This window comes from Neopsephotus bourkii, unplaced genomic scaffold (genome assembly GCF_033783945.1).
Source record: "Neopsephotus bourkii isolate Nb327-2 ecotype Australia unplaced genomic scaffold, CSIRO-AGI_Nbou_v1 NB_1027, whole genome shotgun sequence".
In the NCBI taxonomy this organism is placed as follows: Eukaryota; Metazoa; Chordata; class Aves; order Psittaciformes; family Psittacidae; genus Neopsephotus; species Neopsephotus bourkii.
The window spans coordinates 379485-400817 of NW_026901516.1; the positions used below are offsets into that span (position 1 = coordinate 379485).

Sequence of the window (21333 nt, forward strand, 5' to 3'; positions counted from 1 at the left end):
CCGCTCGGGGCTGGCGGCGAGAGCGCGGTGCCGCCGGCGGCCGAGGAGCGACGGCGAGCGGCAGCGGCAGCGGCCGGGGCTGCGCAGCAGGGCCCGCGGCGGGGCGCGCCCGGCCCCCGGCATGGCCCGGCAATAGGCAGGGAGCGCTGCCCGCCCGCCAGCCCGCCGCTCCCGGCGGCAGCCCCCGCCGCTCCCCGTCCGTCCTATGTGACCCGCCCCGGCGCCAAGATGAAAGGTAGGGACGGGAGCCGGGCGCCCGCTCCGCTGCCCGCACACGTGCGCAGCCGGCACCGAGCAGGGGCAGGGCTGCGTGCGGGCAGGATGCTGGAAGGGTGTGCAGGCATGGAGCAGGCGGCGGACAGGGCGCAGGCAGCGTCTGTAGGGTGTAGGCAGGGCGCAGGTAGGGACTGCAGGGTGCGGGCAGGGTGAAGGTAGCGCACCATGTGGACAGGCTGCTGCAAGATTCGGGCAGGGTGCAGGCAGGGCAGTATGTGGGTAGGGTACGGGCAGGGCACGGTGCGGGCATTTTGCGGGCAGAACATCGGCAGGGCGCAGGCAGCCGGTACCGGGAGAGACAGAGAGCGGGTCTCGCCTTCGGTTTGGCTTGTGCTGGTCAGTCCGGTCCCGGGAGCTGGGGTGTCCCGGTGTGTCCCCCGTCATGTGTGCTCTCCCCAGTGCGTTTTCCCTCGGCACCCCGCTTCTCTCTCTCTCTTCCCCCTCCCAGAAGAAGACTTTTCTTTCTCCCCAATTTATTTGTTTATATTTTGCAACGCTTTGCGATGTTCTTGGTGTTGCTTCTAAACATCTGGCAGTGATTAGGTGCCAGTAGAGGCTTAACTGGCTTGTGAAATGTATTTGGCATATTTCTTCTCAACAGCCACCGACTGGAAAATATTTGGTCTTTGCTTTGCATCTGTTAAAACTGAAACTTTGTTTCCTTTCCTTTTTCTTTGCCCCCCGCTTCTTTTTTTTTTTTTTAGTTTTAAATGCATGAAACATGCCGCTTCTACTGGTTGGCCCGATCCTGCAAAGTTGTGACTGAGAGAGAGGTATTACACACTTTTAAAATCAAATAAGGAAGCAGATGCCAAATTGGTAGACTGTAACCTAGTAAAGATGTATATGGGGGGTTGCAAGACAGCCTCCTGGTTATGAAAATTGATAGCGTTACAGCAAAAGGCAGAGAGCCTTTACACTCTGGGGAATACTTACAACGAAAACATCAAAGGACATAATGGAAAGTTTAGGAAGTAGTTGGGAGTTTGTGAGAGTTGCATCTAGTTTTTCTTCAGAGGTAAAAATAAACTCAAAGGGTGGAAGGAAAAAACCCATGCGGATAAGAAAATTGCTTTGGGCACCCATGTGCCTGTGCTTGGATTGCAGAGTTTGATTCCAGATGCCAGGAGGCCAGTAAACGTCATGATAGTTACACTTAGTTTCCAGAGCCCAGGAAACCAAATGATGTGATTATTTATTCACTTGCCAGAATAGCTGCCTGAAGGGAGGAGAAGCTTTTTGGGGGGTTATTTTTGCAAGCCCACACACACTATGCAAGTTACTCCTGGCGCTGCAGCACGGTGTCTCTACAGGGCCATGTAACATTAAAAATAATGTATTTACAACGTTCTTTATTTATGGGGTACTTGTGCCAAAAGTTTTGTCATCAGCTTGTCATTATCAGCATAAGTGTAATGGCAGGAACAAACAAAAACAATGGGGATCCAGTATTATAACTCCTGCCTGTTACCACCAAAAGCCTTAAGTTCTGTTTTTGCTAGGGCTGAGGCTGCACTGGTTTTGGGGGGAGGCGGGATGCAAAGATCCAAGGACAGCAGTAAGATAGAATGTGACTTGTATCTCCTTCCGTTCCACCTCTTTGAAGAGCAGGGAAGTGGCATTTGGAGGGAAGATGTTACTCCTGCTGGGAGCACATGTTGGTGCCCTGCACTCTAGAGAGAGGGAGATGCTTCATGCTGGTTTCTAGCCATCACTATTCAGTTTCTCTAAGAGCAATCAAGGCCATCTTATTTCTTTTCCCTGCAGAGTTGCAGAAATCAGTAATAAAGCATACAAAGGTAAACTCTTAGATGACTGTGTTAATAGCAAGAGAAAAGAGAAACTTCAAACAAAACATCACATCAAGTGCCATTGCCAGTGTTACGGGAATCAGAGAGCCAAACTAAATTTTGACTCTGTGCTTTCCTTTTCTGGGTGCAGACTTGTTTTCTCCTAGTTTCTCTTTAAACTTGATGGTGGTAGTAATTGTAGGACTTGGTGTAGTTACACATTTTTCTCAATAACATCCAAATGATCTGTTGATTGCAGCTGTCTCTGTATCTACCCTCTCTGGAGAATGGAGGAATATCTAAATAATTACATCACTAAAAATCTGTAAGGAATAAATTATATTTTCCATTGCTGGTATTCATAATGTGTTATGTTTTAAATCAGTAAAACAAATTGAAGTTTATGTTTAATATGCTGGCAGTTTTATTTCCAGCAAACTACACTGAGCTCAGAAACTTTGTGATACTCTTTAGTAATAATTCATGTGATTTACAAAGAGACTTGACTGCTTTAGGGTCAGATATATTTTTATCAAATGATACTTCTAAGTTACAGTTATTTACTGGGGTATGAATGAGTGTTTGTTGCCTGGGAAACAAATGAAAACAGCTTCCTCATAGTCAAACACCACCACATGTTCAAAACCACTGGCCCTAATTTAAGACAGGGACAAGAGCTGTTAAAACTAAGAACTTCTTTCTGTATATCTGTGATATATTTTGTAATTATTACTGCAAACTGTATCTGTAATCACCACTGTCATGGCAGTACTGGTCATAACTATTTTCATCTGAAATGTGGATATTGTTTGGGTAATGACTTAATACTACTGCCCCGAATCAGGCAATGACAAAGTCAAGGTGGGCATTTTGGGACTTTTGCTCCAGGATGACAGAGAAGCTCTTAATTATGATACCCAAGGTAGCTCGGATGCTTCTTCCCACTCTTCTTCCTCCTCCTTCCTCCTGTTGCTACGTACCACTTGTATTGTGATGATTCTGGAGGACAAACATCTGGTGTCGTGCTTGAGAACTGGAATGTGACCAAATACACTTTCCTGTGAAGTTCCTCTTGCTTAAAAAAAGACACATGGAGTGAAACAGTGAGACAGGTTCATCCTTTGTTGTGTTCCACTGAAACTGGTGAAGCCAGCCCTTGCCTCAGGAGTAGTCTAGTCTGGGTGCCTAGCTTAGTGTCGTTTGCCTCAAAAGCGCCATATGCTTTCTGCACATAGTTTTCAGTACATAGAGTATATTGAGCTTTCATTGGATGTGCCAGCTAGGTTTACCTCAAGTTTTCCTTATAAAGTGTACACTTTAACAGACAATTAATGGCACATCAGCCTATATTTCATAGAATAGTTTGTGTGGGAAGGGACCCTTAAAGATCATCTGATCTAGCAGGGACATCTTCAACTCAATCAGGTTGCTCATAGCTGCATCCAACCTGACCTTGAATGTTTCCAGGGATGGGGCATCTGCCACCTCTCTGGGCAGCCTGTGACAGTTTTCACCACACTAATCACAAAAATTTCTTCCTTATATCTGAAAATCATTCATTCTATGTTTTAACTTGGAGCCCGGATGCAATCTGCAGGTAGAGCTTCCGTTTGGAAGAGCTGAGTGCACATGCAAATTCAGTTGCTCTTTCTCAGCTGCCTTGAAAATTTAAAACAAATAACCTATTTATATGACGTTTACATTATTGACAGCTTTTGTCTTTCCTCTGTTCTGATGACATTGCTATTTTTACAATATAAAGGAATGAATGTTCTAATTTTCTAATACAGGAGAAAAGGTCTTTCTCTGTAATCTTCACGTGCACAAAATCAAATGCACAGGCATCTGCAAATAGCAGGTTTCAAAAAAATCCAGTCCTGAGCATTCTGCAGAAGCCAGAAAGCATCTGAAAACCAAGGATTAGAAGTGGAGTGATCCAGTAACCTTTACTTAGGCCAGTTGTAACAGAGCTTGTATGAATATAGTGACATAAACATGAAACATATGCAGGAGCTCTGAGTGGTGTGTGTTGGACATGTCACAGGACCCTACCGCAGAAGTTCAAAGGCATGAGCAGTTATAATAAATGTGTGATACAATGCAGAACAAATCCCAAGCAATGCTACTATACAGTCAGTGTGTATCCTGAATTGGTTGGTAGCACAGATGAATTAGAAAGAGGATCAAGCAAGCATGTGTCAAAGGAGATTTTTATTAAGAGTATAGAGAAAAGCGGAGTGTTAGAATTTGTGAAAACAAGAGAAATCCATTATTTCACAGATAGAAATATTACTGTACCACTACAATGGATATTGAACAGAATTAGCATATAAGCTAATTATGAGAGGAATATTTTCAGTAATCACTTCTTCACTTTTAGTATTCTACCTTAACCATCCATGTTGGACTAAGAATAGCATGAGCAAGCCTATCCCTGTGAAGAAGAGAGTTGTTTAAAATCTCCTGTGGCTCTTTCTTCTGCTGCTTTGGGTAGCATAAATTTATTCCAGGCTGACTTTGCTACAGGTGAGAGCAGAATAGAGCCCTTTTTAGTCACAATCGCTGAGCAGTTTGCTTAGATCTGCACTCGAAGACCATTGTGCCCAGAGGTGCAAACGCCTTTGCCTGCTAGGATAAGGAGGGAAAGGTGATCTTGAAGAGAGATAGAGCTGGTCAGGCCTTGCAGAGGAAACGAAGTAAAATAAAGAAAGAGAACTGGAGGAAATGTCAAGGATAAAAGCAGTTCAGTGCTGTGAAGGATGTGTGCCCAGTTATCTTCAGCTTCACAAAACGTTCCTTATCCTGAGGTTCTGTGTGTCAGAAGAGATTCCCTCCTTACAGCCTTCCCCCTTGGAAAGCAAAATAAAGAGGCTTTTCACCAGGCACTGAAAGTGAACCTGATCCTCCGAATAATGTGAATGTGGTCTGTACAAGTGAGGGACCAGCCTAAGATGAATTGCCTTCGGAATCTGACTGCTTCCACCTACAACTGCAGTCCCTTTCGGTGCATAAATTTGAGGTGAAGACTGCGACGTCACTGGGGAACAAAGTGAATGAGTTATGGGAGGTAATAGAGACGTGTGTTGTTAGGAATGTGTATGCCATTTTAATGCTGTTGTTAATTGCCTCCTCTGACATATAGACAGGGGGCACAATTTTTCAGTGCACTAATGAGAACAGATCTGTTTGCTCTTAAATCATTACAATGAAATACGATATGATTTAAACTTTTAACTTCTAAGGTCAACCCTCTGCACCATGCAGCTGGTCCTGACCCCAGTGCTGTAGCAATGGTCTGCAGCACTGACAGGCTAAGAAACACCCCAATGTACACTTTTCATTTTGAGCCTGAAAAGCAAAACCAGAGCAATTTCTGGATTTTCTTAATCTTTTTTTTTGTTTTATTTTGTTTTGCTTTGTTTTTTTATTCTTAATGTGAGCTCTCACATTTTTTGGACATAGCAGTGGCGGAATAGTTCAAGACCCCAATATTACAGTGCACCCGTTTGTCATGTTTTGTTTGGTTTATGCATGGTTAGGTGATGAGAGACACAATCCAAGTCCTAGCTAATGTGTCAAGAGAAGATCTCTGATCTGGGACCTTGCTTCTTCTTTCTTGTGATACTGAAAACAGACAAATTCCCAGATGAGCTGCCTGAATGACAGAGGTGGGGAAAAACCTTTGTCCTGTTGCCAGAATCCAGGCCCAGATGACATCCCAAAGGATGTTTTGGGATGTGGGGAGGTGGGATCTCTTCCAGGACTTCCTCAGCTGAACCTCTGCCACAACACCCCTAAAGACTAGGTCCTCTGCAAATGCAGTATCCATGTAAGCCCCATTTGAATGAGTGTACTATGTGACAAGTTGGACAAAGGATTTGTTGGAAAATGAAGGCACCATACAGCCAACAACAGTGATGCAGTAAGCATGATGTGTTGGCTTGGGACCTTGTCAGTTGGGAACCGTTTTAAGAGTGGGGTAGGTTTTTACGACACAGGACTCATGAAAATTGATTCAGGAAGAAAGGGTTGAGCATGAAAAGGGGCTACAAGGAAAAAGCAGAGAAAGGCAGAAGAAGAGGACAAGTGAAACAAAGCATCTGTGAAGAGACAGGGGAATGAGCAGCCTGTTAGCATAAGCAGGAGACTGTCCAGAATAAAAGCTGTGGAAACCGATCAGACTGATGAAATCATCAATATCTGAAGGCCACAGCTGCTTGCTGTGCTTCTGCTGGCTCAGTTTCACCTCTAGGTCAGTACTTTGAATGTAGACCCAGTTAATAGTGACCAGAAATGCATATAAATGTGGTAGCTGCTCAAAAAGCTTTTGAAATGTGTTTTGAGAAAGATATTGGTGTTCACTGTTCTCATCTGTCTGAACAGTTGTTAATATTACAGAAACCTCACAAGTGGATAAGTTTTTCCTTTCCATGAGAAGGCTGAGATGGAGAGAGGGCAGAAGTAGCTTTTGGACACTGTAAGCAGTCCCTCATGGAGATGCACTTGTGTGGTTCGGAGCAGAGTTCTCCATCCATAATGGTTTATGGGTTAAAGAGAGGAGTATCACCATTTTCAAATAATGGGCACAGTTTCTTTCCAACTGTACCAAAAAAAAAAATAATCTGGTTTTGATAATAAAATTAATTTTACAGAGTTGCACTGGGATATAACTATGTAGTTCCCATTAAGTCAGTGGGAAAGGCAGGGCCCCAGCTATTAAAGCTCTTTGGGAGATTTATTTTAAAGGAAACTCTCACACTGGATATCATTGTTACTACAAATTAATCTTATAGCCCTGAGTTCCCAGCGTGGTATTTAGGGGTAAGTTCTAATGTACTGTAAATTGAATTTTCAGAAGGATTATAAAGGAACTTCTAAAATCTGAATTGAAACTTGGCATGATGATTTTCAGCTCAGATGCCTCATTCTCTCCTGAAATAGATTTGCCCAGATTTTTAAATATAGTGTAGAATATTGGTGTCTTTTCTTAATTCAAGACTTCAAACAAAGTCTTTAAACAGACTTAGAACCCATCTTTAGTGCACATAAAAGTTATAGAAATGATTGGAGAGGATGTGTCTGCAGCCGCCATACAGCCCAGCATCTCTAATGGTTCTGAGTTCTTGTTTGCTTCATTAAGTTAATGCTCTTTAAATGGCTGAGTGGGGTGTACTGTTAAAAGGTGACACCTGGACGTATGTAACACCTTGTGTATGCCAACACTGACACCCACAAAAGGAAGGGGATAAAATGGAAACAATTTCCCTAAAATCACCTTGCACCAAAGGCTCCTCAGATCTGGTGCTATTCCCGCAACAGGACTGAGTGATGCAGTGGTTATAGGCCCCATATAGTCCCGGGGCAGATTTGGCATCCTTTCTGGCTCCAGGCCAGCTCTTTCTTACTTGACCTCGGAGTGACTCGTAAGTGGTCCATGATTAATTTATTTAAGATTTAAGAACAAGAAGTAGAAATTACACAGTTCTACTCCACAGATTTTTGCTTTGCCTCTAGCAAATTAATCAAATGAGAGTCTAATTTGTTTTAGATTAAATGAATTCCCTCTGTTTGCTGTGTTAATCCACAGCTGAACTGCTTTTTTGAATTTCCACTCCCTTGAAGGGTTTTACTGTAACTTGTTTAACTCTACAACTGTATTAGAGGTGTTGCAGTGATAATTCATAACTATAGGGCAAGCAGAATTTAGCATTGTTACTTGGTTGGGTGTGAATATAGCCCAAATATCTCAAAGATTGGGGTGTTTTTTTTGACCAGAGCTCTTGCTTTATACTGACTCCCTAAAATATTTGTTGTGCTGCTGCTCAGCTACAGCAAGCCACTTATTTTTAGTGTTTTGCTATAAGCTCTGCGTGACAATCTGTTGCAGCCTCCAAGGAGACTCTTGTAAACCTGATGAAACAGGAGCTCTCTGGTGGTCTTTTGCTACACGGTTAAATACAATTGGTTGCTCACATATGTTTCTGTTCTGCCCAAAGTTCACCTTTTTTATGGACCTTCTTTCTGCCAGAGCTCAATAGAAGTCAGTGTAATAAGAAATTACATTTTAACCAGCTTTTCATGTTGCTTCATCTTTCTTATTCTGGATTCTCTATCTTTCAGCTCACAGCTAGGAGCTTGGTAGAGCAGCTCTTAACTAAACTGTGTCTGGTCTTCCCAGCACTAAAGAGTTAATTCTTCTGTCTGGGACATCTGCTTTATTGTCTGTTTCAATGAGGAATCTGCCTTTCGTATTTTTCATCCAGGAAAATAAGCCTTGCCTATACGTTAAATGTATATGTATGTAGCGGAAATACTGCACTCATTCCAGTCCTCTCTGTAACCAGGAAGGGCTGGATTTAAACTAAAGAAAAATATTTCTAACCTATGCATTTCACGATGTCAAACAAAACCCTCTTACACCAGTTGCAGTCGCACTCAGGTGTATGGGCAGCACTGGTGTAAAAATGCAGAATCTCCTTTTGTAATATCAGCCACTGGTGCTCAAAACTTGTGTATTTTTTCCACTCCAATTTCTGATACTGCCTTTAAAAGCGTAAGGCATAAAAACATGCTGGATGTTTTCTTACTATTTGCTTTCCTACTTGGCGTGTATTTTCTTAACCTCTGTAATTCATCACAGATCACATTTTCTTAGTTTCCTCTAGAAAAGCTGTTCCCTTTACAACACAAACGTAGGTTCTTGTGTATTTTCCCAATTCAAAGATTTCAGGAAGCTTTGAGATCTTTTGTAAACTCTGTGACAAAACTTTGATATTTCTAGCACTGGAACAGGGAGCGGAGAGCCAAGTTTCACAATGCTGCCCAGAAGACATGGGGGGAGCAGTCCAGGGCACATGGCTTTGCCTTGGGACTCAAATTTATAGACTTGTTTGTCAACTTCTTATTTAGTATTTCAAACACATTTTCTTTTGAAGTAGGACTTTCAACCCATCCAAGTCTCTTTTTCCAAAGGATACAGTGCTGTTAACTTCTGAACATTTAGTCTAACCTTGGTTTATTAATTTATTCCTCCCATCTTTACTTTCCTTATAATCATTACATTACAGTTTATATTGTAAACCATGATTTGATCCAAGTGCCTAGTGGCAGCTGTGACTGAAAGACCACTGAGCTTAGTCTGTTAAATAACTTTAATAGGCTTCTTCTAAATACATTGCTGCATATTGCTAGATCAACACATAAGGATTGAAAAGGTTTTCTGTGATGTTTCAGATTTTAGTAAGCAAGGAGCTAGGTCACCAGGTGACAAAACTGTCCATGTCCGTCTCCACTTCTTTGTTCCAAGTGTCACAAGCACTCTTCAAAACTGGGAGATTAATGAATAATCCTAAAGTATTCAAAGCTGAGGAAAAAAGAAAAATCATCCCTAGCAAGCAGGGCATGCACTGTTGCAAACATTAGAAAGTATAAATATATATATATTTAGAAAATATGCAAGTGTGTATATAAATGTATATTGTATATATGTGTATGAAACATATATAATAGTATGCAAATATAAAAAGTCCAAAGAAACAAAAACATTTTAATAAACTTGGGTGACATGATTTCGTGCAAGGTGTCCCTGCCAATGGCAGGGGGGTTAGAACTAGATGATCTTAAGGTCCTTTCCAACCTTAACCAGTCTATGATTCTACAATTCTAATGCATGGCCAGAGCAATGCTGTTGGGCTAAGCATGAAAAACTAAAGAACAGGGAAGAGTCTGGCAGCCTGGGAGGAAGGTTTTGTAGATGTGACATAGGATGAAGGCACGTGATTTAAACAGCCTGGCTGTGTATGTCAGATATGGGTTGGATAAACCAGGTTATGCTTCTTAGAAACAAAAGAGGTGAATTGTGTTTCAGCCCTGATAGCAGAAGAGGGCAGGAAGCTGAGGGCTCTGGAGCTGGTATCTTTTTTGTGCAGCGTTTTATCTTTTGTGCAAGAGGGGAAGACCTTTCCTGAGTAGTTCAATTGTGGGATAAGAAGCTTGGTGGTTGACTGTTTATGGCTTATTAGTACTTGTCATGTTTTGTTGGGTGACCTTGTCTTCAGATAACATTTGGTACAATTGCAGGCGTTTGTTGGGTTTGCTTTTTTAAAGGTTTCTTTCTGCCTTCAAAATCAGAATGTGTTTGTTTTGCCTGAAGAGTGTCCATTGGTTCTTCCTTATGAAAAGGTTCTTCCCTTTCTTAAATGCACATCTGAACTGGGGGGTGTAGCCTAAGATACAGACAGGAGTGCCTCTGGCAGTGAACAAAACATTTTACCTGGGGAAGAACATGAGTTTTGAGCTATTTTATCAAAAGTGGTGTCCGATTAAAGGCTGTCATTCTGTAAAATTATGCATGTCATGGACTTCTTTGCTGCTTCAGGAAATGTCTCCCTCATGCTTTTGTGCATGGCACCTTGCAACTCAGAAGGAGGTGGAGGTTAGATTTCTTGCTGGGCATACACTCAAATGATTTGGGTCTGGATGTGTACCATACCTTTACTTCACCATCAGATTCATCCCCAGAAGGCTTTAGTTTGACCCAAGTTAGCTGTCGCACTAGTTAGCCCAGTCTCAAGATGCAGTAAGTCTGTGGACAGTAAACGTCTAACTGAACACCGACCTCTCACTCCACCATGTCTGTTTATCTGCTTTGAGCTTCCTTTTCCCCTGACGCTCACTAAGTGTTCCTTCTGGTGAAGTGCTTGACTGGCTTTGAGCTTCTGTTTCCTTCACATCTCATGTCAGGGACAGGTCTTGGATGGAGAGGTTGCGAATAGGCTTCTTCAGCATCCCATGCTGGAAGATAGTGGGCATCACTGAAGCTCCCTAGGGTGTTGTGTCTGCCTCCCCTCTGCTGCAATGAAAACAACAGCCTGGGTTTTGGAGAGTGGGGATTGCTGTAAGCTCATGATGGTGGGTGTTTTTCACAGTGTGGAGGGAGGCTTGTCTCCACCTGTCGTGGTTTTAACAAAGTCAGCCATAAATCATGCAGTCGCTCTCTCATTCTACCCCCTTTTTTGCCTTCCCCCTGCTCCCGGAGGGATGGGAAGGAGAATAAAAAAACGAATGCAACTCCCATGGGTTGAGATAAGAACAGTTTAGTAACTAAGGTATAACACAAATCACTGCTGCTACCACCACTAATAACAATAATAAAGGAAATAACAAGGGAAGAGAATACAACACCTCAGCACCAGCTGACCAGTAACTCACCCCACCCAACCAAGCACTGACCAATACCTCGTCCAGCCCTGCAGTCCTGGCCCTTCTGGGTAACTCTCAGTTACATCCTGGGCATGACGTGCTGTGGTATGGAATACCTCTTTGGTCAGTTTGGGTCAGGTGTCCTGTCTCTGCTTCCTCTCGGCTTCTCTCCTCCCTGGCAGAGCATGAGGCTTACAAAGTCCTTGGCCAAACCAAATCATTTGAGCAGTAACTAAAAACATCGGTGTTAACAGCACTGTTCCCAGGCTGAAAGTCAAAACACAGCGCTGCACCAGCTACTAAGAAGGAGAAAAATTGACTGCTACTGCAGAACCCAGGACACCACCCTTCTGCTCAGAAATGTGGTTTCCCAGTGCAGCACTGGGCTGCAAACCACCAGCCACAGTTTGGGAAGCTGTGTCCTAGGTCCTGTTTAAAAAGAGCCCTGCAGAGTCTTACCCCAACTTGCAGTGGTGCTTGGAGAAGGGGGAATGGGTCTACTCTGGTCCCCCTGGGAAGCAGGGAAGCAGGAGATGAGCAGCCTGTGCTGCCCTCCCTGGCAGTTGGTCTCCTGTTGCAAAGCCTGGTGCTGGTGATGAGGCAGGGCTCTTGCCCTTCCTGCTCAGCAGAAAGAGGAGTTGTATTGGTAGAAGGCAGCTGAACACACAAACACAAACATATCCTTTTAAAGAAGTCATGGGTGTGTTTCTTCTGCTGATGCCAGCCTTTTCCTTTGCTGCTGGAAAGAAATGGAGAGAAATTAAGCTTCTGACAAAATACCAAACCAAAAAAACCTTGAGATTATTAGCATTTTATTGCTTGCTGGCTGGTGAAGATGAGAACAAAAGGGCTTAAAGGGTGTTTATTTTTCTCATCTGTTTGAGGTTATCAGTTCTGTTTCCAGTTTTTTATTGGATCATACCTCTTCAGGCCAAGCTAGCACCCATGGGAGGTAGTGGATGGACAGACAGCCATTGCCTCTGACTCCTCATTACTCAGCACAGCAATGTGTAGCACTTTGTGCAGGCAGCCCAGCTTGTGCACGTATAACCCAAGCCCAACTGCCTGGGTGGCATAGGCAGTGGTGGGGTGGAGCAAGTGCCGTGCTCCAGATGAGCCTGCCCAAGCAGCATGCTTGTGACAATTGTGGCCATCATTGTGATAAGAGGCATGTCTGCTCCAGTGTGTACATAGATGGATAAGCAGGCCTCAGGGTAGGTGCCAGCTGATAAACCATTTGTAGTCTTGATTTCCTTTTGGGACACCAGCTCAGGGAAAGGCTCTGAACTGCCTTTTCTACTCGGGGACAGAGGTGGGATATGAGCGGTGGAGGGGAAGATCGGTAACATGACTTACAGATCAATTAAACTCACATTAATTTATGAATTTGACTCTGTAAAAACTTCCCATCTTTTTCCAGTGGTAGTAGTAGTAATCTGTTCTTGTCTTTCTGTTTTCTCCAGACGATTTTGCAGAGGAGGAGGAGGTACAGTCCTTCGGCTACAAGAGGTTTGGTAAGTGGCAGCAGATCTTTCAGCTTGCTATTGCATAGTGCTTATGGTAAGCCAAACACTTGCTATGAAAACCTCCCTTGCTGGCAGCATCAAACATGCAGGTACAGTCCTGTTACCCACTTCAGCCTAATATCTGCCCAGTGGAAGGTGTGATTTTTAGACTTGGTTTATTTTCTTGGCAAGCACACACTTCAGCAATAGCCCTGATCTGAAGCAAGTGATTGGTTTCGTTACTTAATCACTAGCATTACAAACCTGAAGCCAATGCCTGAACAGAAATTAATGTGCTGGCTGCTAAAAAGGCTCCACACCTCTTCCATGTCCCTTGCCCATTTGAGCTTTCCTTTGGCCCACAGACCAATGTGCAGTAGGGTTTGTAGGTTTTCCCAGTACCAGTGGCATGGAACCTCCTGTAGACTCGCGGAAGCTGTACTGCCAACTGTGACAGGAGATATGCTGTGCACCCCTCTCAAAAAAGAAGTAAAAGTATATGATATGAATGTACTGTGGTGTCAAAAATTAGTAAAATGAGGTCAGTCTCTTTCTTTCCTTTTCCCACTTTCTTTCCTTTTATTGTGTGAAGAAGTACATCTCTGTACAGGGGTCAGCAGCCTTCAAGAATCCTCTTTTCTAGGCTCCCGTGCTCTTTCCCTCAGGGTAACATTTCAGTCTCTGCCCAAGGCAGCTGAATGCTACTCCTACAAGCACAGGGAGGTGACATGGTGTCCTCTGAGCTCCCACAGCACCGACTCTTTCTTGGAGCAGCCAGGGGGTCTCATCATTCAAGCTGCTATCTGCCTTTTCAGCTGTAAGCCATCAGGATAAAAGTTCACCTTATTTTTTCCCTCCTGGGAAAATGGCTGCAGCAAGAGTCACTCTGAACAACCCCACTTGGCAAACGGATAGGAAAGGCAGGCTGAAAATGAAAAATAAGTCAACAATCCCTTCCGAGCAGGGGGAGGCAGTGTAAGGAGATGCAGCATTCAAGAGGTGGGGAGCACATTCGCATGACCTCTTCTCCCCCCTGAACTACTCCTCCGCTCCCTGCTGTTGAGCTTTATTTTGGATAGATCAGCCAACCACAGAGCCAGCATCTGTGGCTTGGAAAGTCCTGCCATAAGGCTGCACACAGGGGTTTTTTCTTTCATTTTTTATATTTTTTTTTTTTTTATTAGGCCCTGGAACATAAAAAAAATAAAATCTTGAGAAATGGGAAGAAATGTGAACTGTTCATTTCTGTCATCTCCAGCTGGATTCATTACCACCTATAAAAATAGCTTTCCTCTGTGTTGCCCGCTACCTAGCTATCCCTGGTCAGCATGCTCTTGCAGTGAACTGTGGCAGGTTTTAGCAAGGAGCGAGCGCTTCACTGTCCTTACTATCCCAATAGTAAGTGCACTGTTGTGATGCGCATGATGGGACTTTTGCATGTTGCTTTCATTTCTTTCTCCTGGGTAATGTGGTCTACCAGTGTGAGTTATTTCTTCCCTTAGAAATGCAAGGTTTATCTGAGCATTTCCAGAAATGCTTGTGCTGTTGTGCTTGGTGATGTGGCAGGAGGGAAGAGAGGGCCAGCAGTCTGGCAGTGGCAGGAGAAAGAGACTTCACCACAAAAGAAGACAGGGTAGTTCTACCCTTAGGAAACAATCATAACGCACTTCTCCTTCATGAAAACATGACTGTGGTCAGGGAACTGTCCCAGATGCTTGCAGTGCAGACATCTGCAGACATCTGCAGAAGAGCCTCAGCTAAAGGGTGAATAGGGGTTATGAAGCCGTAGCATTGGCACTGGTGAGAGTTGTGTAACTCAGTGGTGTAGTGATCTAAGAAGCTTTCTTTCTCCATACTATTTCTGAGCCCAAACTTCTTCCTGTTTCCCCTTCCTCATCTTTCCCAGCATCATGGGGCAGCACATGGAGGAACTAGGTGGACCTGGTTTCCCTACATCCCTCCACCAGCACTTGTGCTGTTTGCCTGCAAGCACTCATAAATCAGAACAGTTTGGGTTAGAAAGGACCTTAAGATAATCAAGTTCCAACCCCCCTGCCATGGGCAGGGACACCTCACACTAAACCATGTCACCCAAGGCTCTGTCCAACCTGGCCTTGAGCACCACCAGGGATGGAGCATTCACAACTTCCTTGGGCAACCCATTCCAGTGCCTCACCACCCTTACAGTAAAGAACTTCTTCCTTATATCCAATCTAAACTTCCCCTGTTTAAGTTTTAACCCATTACCCCTTGTCTTATCACTACAGTCCTTAATGAAGAGTCCCTCCCCGGCATCCCTGTAGGCCCTCTTCAGATACTGGAAGGCTGCTATGAGGTCTCCACGCAGCCTTCTCTTCTCCAGGCTGAACAGCCCCAGCTTTCCCAGCCTCTCAAATAGATGGGTTGTTCCCCCTCCTTCAGAAAACCCAACTCAGTGCATTCCCATTTCTGCAGTTCTCACTGCATTTCCAGGCAGCCTCTGAGCAACCTCTGGTGGGAGTGGGAGCCATATGCCTTCAGCAGTGCTGGCTGCTTCACCTGGCACTAAGATCCTCCATTTAGTAAGGTGATATGCATGTCTTTAAAGAGCTCCAAATTCACTGGCCAGCTGCATCAGCATTTCCAATGAAGCACCAGAGGTTGTTCTTGGGGCAGAAATGCATCTTAGTAGTTCAAGCTCCTGCTTGACCAGTCAGAAATGTTAAGTCTGCTGTCCCAACTGGTGTTCCCTCTTTGCGTTGTGTCCTCACTGGTAAGAGAGCTCAATGTAGGGGAAACCCAAGGCAAGAACCAAATTCTGATAAAAAGTCATCTTGAAAGGAGTCCCATCCTGCCTACTGGCTGGCACTGCAGAAATCCCAGTGCTGTTCATGTACAGCCTCCTGGAGTGGGCAGCAATAAATGCAGCAGTGGGGTTTTTGTTTCAGGAGCCGTGGTCTAAGGGAAGTGGTGTTAATATATTGTGACCAGAGTACTCCCTCTGTGTGCTGTTGACATGAGACATGGTCAGAGGTCCATGACTTAAGTGCCTTTGACTCCATCATTTGGAAGTGTGAGGCCTTGTTTGGAGCAAAATGTATTCAAGGGGGAGATGGCTAAAGCACAACTGGTTTGTAAAAAACATGGATTGCAGTGAGTCACTGCTGGCAGCTGGGAACATGTGTGGGTCAGCACTTGGCAGGCAAAGCCTTGATCAAACTGCTTTCCTAGAGTTCAGCTGAGGAGTTTATTATTAGCTGCCGTGTTGCTGGAGACTGTAGTTTGGTTCAAGGGAGGAAGAGATCTGCAGGGGGAAGGAGGGACAGAAGCATTCTTCAACAGTGTTCATTTTGGGGAAGGAGCTTTTGAAAAGAGGACTGAATACACAATATCCTGCACCGCTTCTCCTTTTTTGCCACAGGGAATCCGGGGGGCAGGGGGGGTTGAGGAAAGTGCTCTTTCCAGCTGACTGATGCTGTTTACTTCTTCTCAATGGATGCTACAGATGTGCAGGGACACTGCCAGAAATGCGATGCTCAGCTGCAGTGCCTCCAGATTACTGCACTGAAAAAGCACGTGAGGAAGCGTGTTTCTTATCATGGTTACTTCATCATCAGTCACTGCTCAGGCTGCTTTGAAGCTATCTGCTCCAGATAACAAGTTATGCCTATCCAGTTAGGCATAACTTAACGAAATGTTAACTCTTTCGTCAGTCAGCGTCATTGGTTTGCACCACCCCATGCACACTCCACTTTGGGAAAGAATGAATGAAGAAAGAGCAAAACTTGCTTTTCAATATTACATACTTTTGGGGTGCTAAATCTCAGGCCTGAGAGCTTAGGCTAGTGTCTAGATGGCAGCAGGGTGACATCTCTTTATGGCAGGGTTTTGACTCTGAGATTCAGGTTCTGGGCATAGGCACAGATGAGGAAATTGAAAGGAACTAATGGACTCCGAGGTGGCCTGTCTTCCTAGTTTGTGGCATTCCCAGGTAATAGATATAGAGATCATTTTGAATTTGGTTTTTTTTATGTTAATGTTTTAGATCTTAAAACCTGCACTTTACTGAACAGAGTATTTAACGTAGAAATTTCAATGTGAAATTATTCATTGCAAGTTACAATACAATATCAAACAGCTGAATGCAAAGGACATAGTTGTTGAGCTGTCAAAGGGAATGTCCTCTGAACTGTTGCAAAGCACACTTGTCAATGTTTTAGAAAACAGGCTTTGAAGAAATGGGCTGAAAACCCTGCTGATGAAGAGAAACCTCTCAAGGAATCAGAAGATAGGGCCAGTGCACTATAGATAAGTAGAAGACTAAACAGCTTGTGTAAGATCATTACCCCTTGCCCTTGGCAAACACAGCCAGAATTGGAGGCTGTAAGCTTGTACTTCACAGTGAGACTCATATCAGTCACCCTTATGCTCTAGATCATGAGTCAGGGTCCTCCTCGCCTTCACCTTCTCACTCCTCTGCCATGGGGGCTGAGCCATTGGTAGGGGACAGTCCTGTGTGTCCCCAGGTATCTCCAGTGTACACCAAGGCACTGGCCCTCTGGTCTTCCCCACACCCTGTAAGTCAACAGCTGTTAGGAAAGGAGGGATAAAAATTAATTGGGGTTCCTATCAAGTAAGGTGGGTATATTTTTAGGTATCTTCCATACAGTATGTAAGAGATGTCTGCGTCAGGATGTCACTTCTGTGTGCTCATGCCAGTCTAGCTCCTGAGCATTATTTCAGGTGTGAGAATTAAATCTAGAGATTTCTGGATCAGAAATGGATGAATCATCGTGCCACACAGTAATGAAATCTGCTACACTAAAAAGAGGTGGGGGGGGGGGGGGTAAAAGGTGTTTAACAACATATTTGGAAAATAAGATTTTTTTCCTTCACGAGTGGCTCGGGAGCAGCCTAAACTAAATCCATTTAATAACTGCTTTCTCACTATATATTGTTTATAATATTTTATACAGTGAGAAGCTATATATTATTTCTCCACCTTTGATAGGATGCAGCTGGGGAGGTTTAGGAATGAAACGATAAGAGCCTTATGAATGGTTTACAGTAATAAATGATAACTGAAATGGAATAATTTTTCAGGAAAGGGTTTAAATACTTTTTTTTTTCTGCCTGTAAATAGCAGTTCAACCATGACTATGGTAAGCAAAACTCATGGCTTAGAATTTTGTGATAGTTCAGGAATAGCATTCACTCATTAACAACGCACAGACGGAATAATTTCAGTCCTTATGTATGGATAAATCCAGGCTATTGTTCATATCTGTAATAACATGCACAGAAAAAGGCCTGGTGGTGTGCTAGATCCATACAAACCTTAAGCTCCTAACAAAAAGAAAAAAAGTAATTCTAAGCTTTAGGAATTTGTCAGCTTTTCTTTATGGTTTGTAAATGACCAGTGAGGGATTTCAGGTGCCACAAGCCACGTCCCTCCTTGGGCATTCTTTCACATGTATGCATGCAGCGTGTAATCATGTGGCTTAATAAAAAGTCACAGGGTCACCAGTACTTACAAAGCCAGAGGAAAGTTGGGCATGTTGCTTCCACTTCACTGATCTGGCCATATTTATCTGATGAGGATTTTGCCTGTGTGCATCCTGGGGTAATTAAATCCCCACTGAATGGTGGTGGCCATGTGGCTGTTCATTTTAGGCTGAGAAGTTTCATTTGGAGCCACACTTTCAATTGCCATGGCCAGTAAGGTGGCAGGGGCTGAGATTGCCCTCTCCTGGGGTGAGCCGTGAGCAGTGGGGAGAGCTCAGGACTCTTGGGTGTCCTGGGTTTGTGTTGGGGCTTCAGTCCCATGCATCAGGGGCTGCATGCAGAGGGACTGCCTGTGAAAAGTTTCTTTGTCTTTCTTTTTTTTCCAGAATACTGGGGGAGTTGAAGTCTTGATAGATAAATAAACAAAGGCTGACGTGTGTGTAGTATTGCCACTGCAGAGGAACATCAAGGTTCTCACAAGCTGTCAAGGTGCCTGTGTGCTGCCAGCACGGTCCTCCTCTGTCAGTAGCCTCTATCTCTTGCAATATAAAAGACATGGGTGATAAATGGATTATTGCTGATATATCCAAACCACAAATTTAAAACCACCAGTCCTCCTAAAGATGGAAAATAGTTGCTGATTAATCCATCAGTGTCAGGCAGTAATAGCGAGATCCAGAAAGTTATCAGATCTGTGTGTCCTGTGCTGACTTATTGAGGCGCTGTAGGAGCTGTTCAGATCCATGGATTTGGATCTGCCCCTTTCCAACCTGTCCTGCTGTGCCTGGCTAAAGGCAATTCTTCTAATCCAAACCCATAAAGAGGCCTCTTAGCAATGCCGTGGGGACTAAAGTCATTCCAGCTGTGTGCTCTTAATGTAGGCAATCTATTTTCTCTTAGTTATGGGTTTGTCCTATCTAGTACAATTAAAATTCCTGACATGTTTCTTCATATATTGCATTTGCATGCTTGGAGCAATACCTGTTTGATCAATCGCTGTCTTTTAGAGGCGCGTTGCAAGGCGGTGTGGTCACCATGATGTGTAAATCTTGCTCTCTCTTTATTCATTAGAGCCATAAAATAGGTGTGTGGGCTGAACAGCATGTTGTATTTCTGAATGGAATGAAAAACACTGGCTACACTGAAAACAACACCTGGGATTTTATATGTATTTCCCTGTAAACTAGCTGGACAAATAATGATGTTTGGTAATATCAGCTTGCTGCCAAAACACCTATGCTGCATTATGGGCTGTTCAACTTCATGACAAAATTACCTGTGAAATTAAAGTCTTGGAAGGAAAATTTTCAGCACCATTATGTTTCCATGCAAAGGAGTAATACACAAAAACTTGGAGAAATGAAAACTTCAAGAAAAAATGGTTGGAAGTACCTGTTAGGGGACTCTCACAGTGCTGCTGTGGAACTGTAGCACACACCAGCATTCCTCCTGAGCTCCTCTTAAGCTGTATTCCAAATACAAGTCTGCATCTGTAGCCAGCTGTTACTATACTCTGCTCTTTACTGTGTGCTGTTAACTGTAAGGTTGCAAGTGCTCAAATGTGTCTAATTGGTCTTTGGCTCTTCTGTACCAACTTCAGAGTTATTCCCCATCAGAAGGGTGTTGTGCTGTATACTTACTACCAGCGGCACAGGTGCACTGGTGTCTCATAAAAAAAGAGACTGCTGTTTTCCCTTGGGGATAGATTGTTAGATACATCCACATGCTACATAAAACACATACCTGTTGTGTGCTGCTTAATACTGGTATCCTAGATTCCTTCTATTTCTTGGGAATTTCCTGAAAATGTCCTGGAGCTCTAACACCTATGTTAAGTGATGTGGCAGAGGTGACATCCCCGCACCTGGATTCTGCAGGGCACAGAGCTCTTTGCAAACACAGCTCAGTATCCAATTGAGCCAAGCCCCTGAAAATGCAATCTGCATAAAGCAGTGCTGCTGCCATTAATTTGTCAGCAATTTATGAGCAAGTATGCTAACAACAAAGAGCTGTATGTTTTAATTAGCAGCTACCAAGACAAAGAGTGGATAGAAGTTAGCTTGACAAACATGCTGGTAAACACAGGCACTACCTCATAGAATAAGCCCCTAGCTATCAGATTAGGAGCCCTCTCTGTCTTTGGCTGCCTTGGTCAAAAGCCCCTATAGTCGTTGCTGCTTGCTCCAGTTAAAGGAGCAATCCTATCTCCTACTGTTCACTTCAGCATCATCCCAGGGAAGGGGGAAGATTGGATTAAATTGCTAATAAGATGTTTTGTCTGCTGAACTCTCAGAAGCTTTAGAACAAAAGTGCCATGATGTTTTGACATAAGATGTCATTTAATATTACATCAAGCTTCCCTGACTCTGTGTGGCTAGTGCCCAGTTTCCCATGCTTCCAGGGGAGCCGCTACAAGGAAGGTGTGAAACCTCACCAGCTTGGCCCAGACCCAGATCTGGACCTAGACCTGAACCCAGTTCCAGTGGTCTCTGCTGTCCCCCAGCATCACACTCAGCAGCTCTGAGCCCAGCCATTGTCCTGAGATGGGTGACACCATAAATGTGGTATATCAGGTAGTTGTACTTGACAAATTTCTAGATGATTTTCAGAGAGAAAATTTTTTTGTCTGGAGATTGACTTCCATATGAAATCTGAATATAGGTCATATGGTGGGAGTCACTGCACCTGCTTTAGGGAACCTTGACATCTACCTCTGCTGCATGAAGGGACTTCCATCCTGAGCAAGAGCGTCATGTTGCTGATCATTTTGAGTTACTACATAGATATTATAGAATCATAGAATGGTTAGTGTTGGAAAGGACCTTAAGTTCATCTAGTTCCAGCCCCCAGCCATGGGCAGGGATGCCTCACCCTAGACCATGTCATCCAAAGCTCTGTCCAACTTGGCAAAATATAACATATTATGTCCTGTTTAAATGCTGGGGAAAGCATGTGGATGCCTGTGAGAGAGAACAGTAATGAGGATAGTGCAAGTAAAGAATCTCTTAAGTATTTTGGGCTGATTTTGCCTGTTGCAGACACTAACAAGGAACAGTATCTTGCTTTGCTAAGCCAAA

The 21333-nt window shown here is 43.9% G+C and overlaps 1 protein-coding gene across 1 annotated transcript in view; it reads left to right on the plus strand.

The window, feature by feature from the left end:
• The window catches only part of COLEC12 (collectin subfamily member 12), a 99708-nt gene continuing 78375 nt past the window's right edge, over positions 1-21333 (plus strand). Inside the window, exons 1-2 of the mRNA XM_061360459.1 lie at positions 1-235; positions 12731-12781. Coding sequence (XP_061216443.1) covers positions 229-235; positions 12731-12781 — 58 coding nt within the window. The 5' untranslated portion in view covers positions 1-228. The remainder of the gene's footprint in view (positions 236-12730; positions 12782-21333) is intronic.